At 45.0% G+C, this 10,202-nt stretch overlaps 1 protein-coding gene across 1 annotated transcript; it reads left to right on the forward strand.

Annotated features, from left to right (window-relative positions):
• The first annotated feature begins 2,444 nt into the window (after nucleotides 1-2,444).
• Nucleotides 2,445-8,849, forward strand: LOC142901952 (zinc-binding protein A33-like). Its single transcript, XM_076046702.1, has 6 exons — nucleotides 2,445-3,114; nucleotides 4,035-4,130; nucleotides 5,503-5,736; nucleotides 5,849-5,871; nucleotides 6,678-6,793; nucleotides 7,641-8,849. The coding sequence occupies exons 1-6, from the start codon at nucleotides 2,575-2,577 to the stop codon at nucleotides 8,204-8,206; spliced, it is 1,575 nt and encodes a 524-aa protein (XP_075902817.1). The 5' UTR covers nucleotides 2,445-2,574; the 3' UTR covers nucleotides 8,207-8,849.
• Nucleotides 8,850-10,202: the final 1,353 nt, after the last annotated feature.

Here is a 10,202-nt window from a genome sequence, read left to right on the forward strand (position 1 = left end):
TTTGACCCCCTTACCAGAAAAAAAAGTCAATTAAACCCGCCACATTGGTAGAAACTGGTGAAAAATTGAATAAAATGAAGAGAAAAAGGCAAAATTCAGCGCTCTAGTGCCCCCTACAGGCGTCCAAAAATTAGAAATGGGCCTAGCTTCCACTAGGAAGGTCGAATAAATATGGGGAAAAATTCCACGCTTTCGTCTCGTCAAGCCCGACATTTCGTATGCTCTAACTTATGTCGCCTGACAAACAGGAAGTAAGTTATTTACACTTTTTTGATTTTTTTTTGATTTCACGTTAAAAACTAACTTCTTCTAGGAAGGTTGTAGAGACAAGGGGCTAACACCCACGCGTGCGGTCAATCCAGACCTATTTGCTGATATGCTGACCTTTGACCCCAGACAAACCGGAAGTGAGCTATCGTCACTTGTTTGGAAAAGAGGGAAAATACAAGGCTCAGAAAGTGCAAGTCCGACGGGCTTGAAAATTCAGTATGACATAGACTGTACCTTCATTCCACGGAATCATCAATAAAAAAGTGAAATTTTCAAACCGTTTTCGTGCAATGGCCCTCCAAAGTCGACGCACATTGAAAATTGACCAAAAATTGCTCAAAATCCCGTCTCAAAAATTAAAAAAGCCTCTAGCACCCTCTAGGAAGGTCAAAATACATGGGACAAAAACCCACGCGTTCGTTAGATACAGACCTGCATTCTGACACTCTGACCTTTGACCCCTGACAAACAGGAAGTTAGCTATTTTCACTTGTTTCAAAATCATCCACAGTGACAGAACTCAACAACCGTGAATGCTGCAAGTTTCAAACCTTTTATATTACACAGACTAGACTGCCAGAAGGTCAACATCAAAGGATTGGTCCATACGTGTTGCACCGTTTTCATTTTATAGCTCTTTAAAGTCGATGTATTTCAAAATTGACAAAAAAAAAAAAAAAAAAAAAACACCAGAAAACTAAAAATGCCCATAGCACCCTCTTGGAACATCGAAAATTCATGCTACTCACGCGTTCGTCTCGTCAAGCTCTACGTTGTGTATGTTCTAATTTTTTGATACGACGAACAGGAAGTGACATATTTCAAGTTGTTTAAAATTGACAAAATTCAACAGATGTTGGCGGGCATGGGGGGCCTCGGCAGAGGTCGGGGGTCATCAGCATGGGACGGCAGAGGTCGGAGGCACAGTCCCGCAAACGCTGCTTGCAGCTTTAATTAGATGTTAATTTTGGGGGGAAAATTTCCATTTAAAGCTGTCTTTAAACACATGAATACATATAAAAAAAAAAAACAATCAAATCAATCAGCAGTTCCAGAAATGCAGAGTTTTTTTTTCATAAAATGTGTAATAGGTTAAAGGTTACTTATTAATCCTGAGCATTTACTTTTTATTTGTGGGCGTATTTTTCTCCCTTTTAGATGAAAATTAATCCACCTCTTACAACGAAAAAAATGCATCGTTTTCGACAGTTGAGATGTGGTTTATTATCGCCATCTAGCGAGTGATCAGAGACACTACACTTGGCTGCAGGCAGGCGAACAAGATAGTTCATGTCCGGCTGACTGAAACCTGGCCGGGAAGTGAGTAATAATAACGTTAAGTTTACTGTAACTGATGAGCTGTGACTTATGTTTGACCAGAAATTATATTTCGATTCCCACACTCGGAGCTTTGTGCAAATGTGACCTGACCTATTTTTTTTAAGTCATCATTTAATCACATAGGCTTTCATTTAATTGACCCAACAATAAAAAAAAATAAAAAAAAAAGTTCAACAAACGCCGTATCTCTACATCTTACAATTAAATTCGTGTCCATTCAGCCAACACAAATAGAGGAAGCAAACTCTTCTCCTGTCCTTCAGTGTTTTGCAGCTGTAAACACAACACCTCATCCTACCTGTTAGAGCTCTCTGAAAATAGAATGAACCCTGGAGGGCCCACCATGACACAGTCTTCTGACTGAGACAGAACTCTGACGTGGTTGTGTCTTTGCGTTAATAATACAGGAGTCAGTTAATGGCACCTGGATCCAGTGTATGCTCACACATGCTAGTTAGCTAGACGAGGCGTGGGCAGACTACGGCCCGGGGGCCATATGCGGCCTGGTAAACTTTTTAATCCGGCCTGCCGAACTTTAAGGAATGATATTAATACTCTGTAAATTACAAACTAGCTATATTTAATCAAATGTTCTAGTGTTTTCAAGTAATTTCAATAAAGAGCTAAATACCGTGGAGCTCCAAATACACATTTTGTTGTAACGCTTTTGTTCATTTTCAATAGACATTAAAACACATGTCCATATCCCATGATATTCCCCCCCTATAAAGTGGGTCACCAAAACACTCCATCCTCCGCTCCTGTGTGCGCATGGCGCGCGGTGCCTGTTGCTGCACGCCCTCTTCCGCAAAGCGAACCCTGCGCCGTCTGCCTCAAACCACTCCCTCCCCACTCAGCTCGTCGGCTTCAGACGGAAGAGTTGCTCATTCTTGTCATTCTCAGCCCCAGCCTTGAGCTACCAGACCATCCAGGGACGAAGGAAGAACATGTTCGGAGTCGAGAATGGCGGAGGCGAACGCGCTTGAGGAGCTGCAGTCGGAGCTCACCTGCCCGGTGTGTCTGGAGCTCTTCAGCGACCCGGTGATCCTCGAGTGCGGCCACCACTTCTGCAAAGTGTGCATCGTCCAGTGCTGGGAGGCCAAAGCCGACGAGGTCTCCAGCTGCCCCAAGTGCCGCAAGTCGTGCGAGCGCAAGCTGCGACCCAACTCGCTCCTCTGCAACGTCGTGGAGAGCGTGCGCAAAGCCGGCGCCGCGAGCGGCGAGGCCTCCTTCCACTGCTCGGCGATGAGCGGCTGGCATCTGGAGGGACTGGGGCCGGACGGGGAGCTGGAGGAGCGCGAGCCCGGCTCCAGCATGAGCAGCATGGCCTCGTCCATCGGACACTGGCCGCGGCTCGGCGTCGACATGTGCGAGGAGCACGAAGAGAAGCTGAAGCTGTACTGCGAGGACGACCAGCTGCCCATCTGCCTGGTGTGCGGCATGTCCCGGGACCACAAGACCCACAACGTCATCCCGATCAACGAGGCATTTGAGAACTACAGGGTGAGGAAGACTTGTTTGTTTGTTTTTTTTCACCTTAAGATTTGGGAGTGCCTTTTTTTATTTATGAATTCCACCTTTTAGTTCATGGAAAAAAACGTCAGGACAGGATTCATAAATGACACACCCAACCTGTAAAACTTTTTTTTTTTATGGATTCCCTACCCCCTCCTCATAAATAACAGACGTCAAGGGTCCACAGTGCCTTAAATGGTCGCATTTTGACCCTAAAAGTTTGAGAAAGTGCGAGTAAATTTTCCATCTTCTTGCGCATTGTAAACTAGTAAACCAGTGAAGTTGGCAATTTATCATGACAATAATAAAAATAATAATGTGTTGATGACAGACTTCTGATCTGTTTGCAAATAAGACGTTTGTAATTGTAAAACATGGCAGTTACTGCATTTATTGTCAACGTATTTATCAGTAATACAGTGGAAATGAGATGAATATTTACATTGTAAGTCCATTTACACTGCACCTCCTAGATTTTCTGCTTGTGCCCTTAGAATTTAGGAGCCCCTGTGCTCCCAGTGTAAAAAGTCAGTCTGGGCTCCTGGGTATGTCTTTGAGACACTGTGACATGCCACACATTTTCTCAGGGCTCTTTCTTGTGTTTGTTTTGGCGGCCTTTTCTAGTTCCTGCGTGGCAGGAATTCAGCGAGCCGCCGTGAGCCCTTTCGAGACGGGAGCGCCCTCCGAAAGCGTTCAAACATCGCAGTTTGCTCTAAAAGAGGCCCAAGAGCTTCGTCTGGGGCTTCAACGTGATGTTTTTTTTTCTCGGTTTGACTTGATAAGGACGTCACATGACCCCCTCCGATGTGAGACAATGTCGTGGCTGTTGGCAGCGAGGCACCAATCATGTGAGCTCGGCCTGTAATAATCCTGACACTCGTCCACCTCGCTGTCCCCCCCTCTCACAGGACAAGTTGTCCCTGGCTCTGGAGAGGGTTGAGCTGCAGTCGGAGGAGGCCATGTTCTTCCAGAAGCAGACCAACGACAAGATCCTCCTCATCAAGGTACGAGGGAGAGACTCCGTCCTGTTTTCAGTTCGACATCTGCGGCCGAGATTCCTCGAGGACATCTGGTGCCTGTGCGCGGAAACCAGTCGTTCTGGTTGCTTGGAGACGTCCACCTGCATTCTTCCACCTCTACCTGTCGTGGATGACACGGCGATGACGGATGAGCCTCCCTGTCGTGGCACAAGCAGCTGACACAACTAGTTATTAGTCAGCCCTGTTGAAACATGAGGCTTGACACGTTGTGCACACACACACAAGAAATTATCATTAGATCTTTTTCTCATTCTTCACCAGGACTTACACTGTCGCTGTCTGCTCTTTTGTGGACGGCCTAACCCCAAGTTTGTGCTCTAACCCAACCCGTTAGCCAATCAGCTAATACCCGGTTTCTAAATTTAGGCCTTCAGCCCAAAATTGAATAATAAAGGTGTGAGGAGAAGTTAGGAGTGTCTGAAGAAATGACCTCACTTGATTGTTTGACAACATATTACTGCCCTCACATTATTATATCATTTTACCATTATATTAAACACACACACACAGACACACAGACACACACACAGACACACACACACACACACACACAGACACACACACACACACACACACACACACACACACACACACACACACACAGACACACACAGGAAGAGATAACACGCAGCTGACTGAGTTTTTCTTACACTGAAATTTCACCTCCTTCACTTCCCCTCTCTCAATGTGCGTGTTTTGCGTTTGTGTTTGTGTGCGTCACATAGATTGTACTGCTTTGGTGCATATCTGTTTGACGCACTAGTGTATTCTCACACTCCACCCATATTCCCACGCACGCGTTGCCTCTGCTTAGCAGGCCGCTTCAGAATGCAGCTTAATCTCTGAAAGTATTTCCTGTGCGTCGCGCTCGTTTGACCCAGTTTCTTTTTTTTTTGCTGCACACTCGGAGCAGTTTCGCTTCTTTTTCTCCGTCAGTCTGACAGGATATGGGTCAGCAGGCAGAGAAGGGGAAGTTTCCATTTATTTGCAAGTATGCATATGTGTCATTCAATTATGCAAGATTGTTTTGATGAACACATCTTGTTAGATTATTATGTAATTGTGTTATGAATATGAATGTAGAGATCATTGTGTACACAATAATGTTCATTGTATCAAACGGCAGGATTGATACCAACACAACATGTTATAATGTTCCTTTTTTAACCTATGCACCTATAATTTCCTGCATTTCAGTGCGTTTCCAGCAATAACTTGGCGAGAAAAAGAGATATTCACATTATATAAAGGAAAACAGGAGATTTTGGGGAAAGAGTTAGAACAAAACCAAATAAACAACCTTTAACCGTCACGCTCACGCTGTATTGCTGTCCAGGAGGGGGCCGGAGATCTGGAGGAGCTGGTCTCCGCAGAGTTCGGCCGCCTGAGGGACTTCCTGCTGGAGGAGGAGCAGCGCGTCAAGGGCAAACTGCAGAAGCAGAAAGAGGAGAAGCTCCAGCAGCTGGAGGAGGCACTCACTGAGACCACGGAGCAGATCAGCCGGCTGGAGAGTGCCGCCGACCAGCTCCGCCTCAAACTGAGGGAGGAGGAAAACCCCGAGCAGCTGAAGGTGAGAGAACCGGCAGAGCTCAGGAGGAGCGATGATGCTGATGGTGCTTTTGTGAATAATAAATTTGAATATTAAGTTGTTTCTGACTTTTTTTTTGAAATGTGTTTTGCAGGGTATCAAAGATTTCATCGGAGGGTGAGTAGTAGTACCTTCTTCAACATGTTCAGACGCTCCGCTGCAATGCATTTGATCTTCCTACGTGACTGCTGGCCAGCTTTTACTGTGCCACACAACGGTGGGAACGACTGCGTTTCAGCAAGCCTTTGACTTCAGGTTGTCATGCCAACTAGTGTTTGCAGGCTTAACTATCAAAGATGGCACAGTTAAAAAGAGAAACACAGACAAAAACAAACAAAACTGACTGCACGGAGGTGGAAGAAGCCAGAGCTTCTATTTGAGCATGTTCCCTTCAGCCTTGCTTATATAATGATGGAACATATCATATCATCATTGGAAATTTCCCCACTGTGGGACTAATAAAGGAAATCTTATCTTATCTTATATCTGGATGACTTTTACATGCATTCAGTCAATTGTCCAGTCGGTCATTTTGTATGTAAATATATTCTACAAGTAATCCAACTTTCCAGCCAGACTTCAGACATGACTTGAAGAGGTTTATCTTGATTTGCCACATTTCTTCTTCTTGACTACTATCCTTCAGCTTAACAATAAATTGAAAGATAATTTAATACCATGAAAACATTTTGGTTTGACTTGAGCGACATTATTACAATGCTGTCAATGGAGTCAATCTTTTTTAATGGTGAGCATATATTTAATTAATATTTTTAAGTGAGCGAAATATCCTTTCAGTGATGTTTCATTAAACTAAATTGCATCTCTATGGTTGCCAAATAACCACAGCAATAATTTCTATCGAGGCTTCCGAGTTTTTATCGCAGCCTTTTGATTGAAACAGTTTGATCTCTCCTTTGAAGTGCCCAGAGCTTGTTTGAGCGCCCTCCAGAGGTGGCTGCCAGCCTCCAGTCTGCAGAATTTCTGGGACCGCTGCAGTACAGGACCTGGAGGAAGATGACCTCCATATTTCAGCCAGGTATGAGGGCAAACTGAGCACATCACCTGTTTGTCTCAGAAACGTTCTTGCAGCGGCCTCGGTCGTCCTCATTTTCCCTGTGGCGCTGCAGCAGATACTCGTCTCACTTGCGGATTTGGTTGAGCGCACGTGGTACCTGCAGCACTGGCTCACCGTACCAGGAACATTTTTGTGCCGTGCGCTGCATTCAGTCTTGTATAGACCTGCTCCGTGTGGTGGCGCTGCAAAGTGGACACGTTCATCAAGAATTTTTCCTTGGATTTAAGACCTGACATTTGGAAACACATATTTACAAGGCAGGTAAATGTGGTGCTTTATGTAGACGACCGGAAGATTTACTGGAGGCAGATGCAAGACCTTTTTAAATACGTCTGTGTTTTTCTCCATACTGGAGAACACAGTATTTGCTTTTTTCATTTTAATTTCATTACAGTCAACATCGACAATTTGCACCAAGATTGTTGGACCAAGAATTTGTTTTATTTGCATTAAAAAAAAAAAGAAGATTAAAGACTTTCATATTTCTTGAATAAAGAAATAATCATATAAAGGAATGTTGTATTTTTTAGTGTCATTTGCTGGCCAGTGAGTTACAAGTTAAAATGATTTTTATTTGTCTCAAACAAGCACAAGTGAAACAGCCAATATGTGCAACAAAACACAAATGATTTTGTGCAAGTTTGAGAAGGGGCGGAAATAAGCAAAACTTATCATAGTCAGCCCCCCCTTACATTGTTATATAAGCACATACATAATCAATAAATTGCATTCCAGTTACCTATTTGTTTGTATTCTTCCAGCTAATGAAAAATGGTCTGATGCTTTGTCATTATCTGCACTGTTGCAGCGGTCACGGCCGTGTCCCTGGACCCCGCCACGGCTTACCCCTGCCTGTGGGTTTCCTCCTGCGGCTCCAGCGTCCAGGTGGGGAAAATCCAGCCCAACCTGCCCGACAACCCGGAGCGCTTCACCCTCTACAACATCGTGCTGGGCTCGGAGGCCTACTCCTCCGGCAGACACTACTGGGAGGTGGAGGTGGGCTCCAAGATGGCCTGGGGCCTGGGCGTGGCCCGGGCCTCCGTCAACAGGAAGGAGGAGATCAGCCTCTGCCCCGAGGACGGCTTCTGGACCCTGGGCAAGAGGGACAACGGCAACGGCACCGGCGAGTACGAGGCGTGCACCGACTCGGAGGACAGCTTGATATATCCCTCCAAACCTCCCAGGCGGGTGGGCGTTTACCTGGATTACGGCCGCGGCGAGGTGGCGTTCTACGACGCCGGAGACATGAGCCACCTTTTCACTTTTTACAACGCAAAGTTCCACGAGCCAGTTTACCCCTACTTCAACCCATGGCCGATCATCAACGGGTACAACCGGGAGCCGCTCACCATCGTGACGCCGTACTGGGGATGAGGGGCGTGCGCGCACGGTGGAAGGCTGGAGGGATTCGTGCACCGACACGTTCAGACTGACGCTTTAACTGAACTTTGATGGACTCGACTGACGAGCCGGCGCTGTCGGCCTTCTCACACAAAGCCTGCTGTATTAGTCAGCCGGTGCTGCTGTTGGCCAGGAATGGTGGAAGAAAGAGTAAATAAACCGATTGCTTGAAAATGATGCTGTATCTTTAGATCATTAGTTAAAGGAAAATGACTAATGATAAAAAAATAAATAAAAAAAAGTTTTTTGACGCTATAGACATTTTATCTCACTTTGCCCACAGTTTGACTTTATTTACACCTCACAGAGTATATGCAGTTTATATATATATATATATATTTTGGTACTTTTGTATTGAACCCTATATTTGTGTAGCTTAGGTAAGAAAGGGTTAAAGAGGCGTCAACGTCTCTTGCCAGAGCTGACCTCACCTGCTCTCCAATTCAACACAAAGGGAGCGTTGTAGAGTGTTTTGACTTCCTGGAGACTTCAGAATTTCACTCAAGTGCTTCTCTTTGGTTCGAAAGCTAACATGCCTTGGAGCTGCTTGGCAGTTCTATGCACCTAGTGATGAAATTAATTTGAAGATGAATATATAACTGTGTTCATTTCAGGTAATTTTTTTGTTGTTGTTTGTTGACTTGAAAATTGAAGAAAATTTCAATGCTCATCCCACACGACCAACACACGTGACATGCCATTGAATGCATCACCAAAGAGCAAAGATTCTGACCAATTTAGTTGGGTGATTATATTTACATTTTCCTTTCCAGCTGTTGGTAGAATTGTGTCCACTAGAGGGCGCTCTAACGCATTGAATGCAACGCTCCTCAGACAAAACACAGAGAAAAGTCTTATTTAAATGGGAGAGAAAAATGACCAATCAGGCCAGAGATAAAGAAGATGATTGAATGAATTGAATGACAGGTGCAGCTTTCAGGATGACTGAGGTTCGCTTATTTCGCAAATTAACAAAAAGGGAAAATAAAAAAATACACAAAATACTTTTGTTAGTGTTATTGTAGTGATTATTTTGATAATATCACAAGATGTCACACCAAATTCAACAGCGTATGTGTGAAAATAAAAAAAATCAAGATGATTTACATGCGTTTATAGCTTTTATTTGCTGTGCATTTACGTAATTTTCTAATCTCTGAAACCTTATTGAGCACTTTTTAATCACGCAAAGAACCAACCAGCACGTCACGAATGGAATCATGTCGTGAAAGCTGAATATTTTATTCTTGTGTTGTGTGTTTTCCAGCCATGGGAGCACAAGGTTATGACGTGTGTGTTGTTGTGGAGCTCCGTGTGTGTGCACTGCTTGTGAATACGCTCTGCGTGTTCCTCTCCCAGTGCTCATCTAAGCAGGGCTAATTCCTCCGCCCATGCCAGCTGAGCAATTCGCTCGTCTGTGAGTACTGTTACCATCAAAATAAATAATGAGAATCAGTCTGAGCCCGTTGAAACGCACCCACCCTCCACGTCTGATCAATCCAAGAGCGTTTTCCACCTGCTGGTTCCAGCACCTGAGCTGTGAGCCGTCCCTGACCGCCCGTCTCCTCTTCCTGATCTTGTAATCAGATATTATTGCTGGCTGATCAACGTGCAGTAACACAAGCCCTCAGTTCTTCATTACTGCCGCGCCCACCTCAGCTCGCATTAGTCTGAAAGTTACTTTTCAGACTGTCTTTCCCTTAAGAAGACATCATTTGTACCACCCCCCCCCCCTCCTCCTCCTCACTCATCCCTCATCTTTTTCCTCTCTGACGTGACGGATCTGCTCCCAGAATACAGCCCCTATTTTTAACCCTCAAACGCGCGCAGAGCTCGGCTCCTCTTGTAATGGATCTCTTTTCTGTCGTCGCTCAAGAATTCGCCGTTCCCGCTCTCATCAAAAAGCAATGAGGGAAGGGAACGGTGCCGGAGACTGAAGGGGGACGGAGGCGCAGCCGGGCGGGATGGA

This window comes from Nelusetta ayraudi, unplaced genomic scaffold (assembly GCF_046127955.1).
Source record: "Nelusetta ayraudi isolate G7.1 ecotype Tasmania unplaced genomic scaffold, CSIRO-AGI_Nayr_v1 ptg000090l, whole genome shotgun sequence".
In the NCBI taxonomy this organism is placed as follows: domain Eukaryota; kingdom Metazoa; phylum Chordata; class Actinopteri; order Tetraodontiformes; family Monacanthidae; genus Nelusetta; species Nelusetta ayraudi.

Excerpts from the sequence above, each read along its gene's own strand:
- LOC142901952 (XM_076046702.1), top strand. The coding sequence starts at position 2,575 with ATGGCGGAGGCGAACGCGCTTGAGGAGCTGCAGTCGGAGCTCACCTGC. Across the intron at positions 3,115-4,034 it reads AGGCATTTGAGAACTACAGG|GACAAGTTGTCCCTGGCTCT; the intron begins GTGAGGAAGACT and ends CCCCTCTCACAG. Across the intron at positions 5,872-6,677 it reads ATCAAAGATTTCATCGGAGG|TGCCCAGAGCTTGTTTGAGC; the intron begins GTGAGTAGTAGT and ends TCTCCTTTGAAG.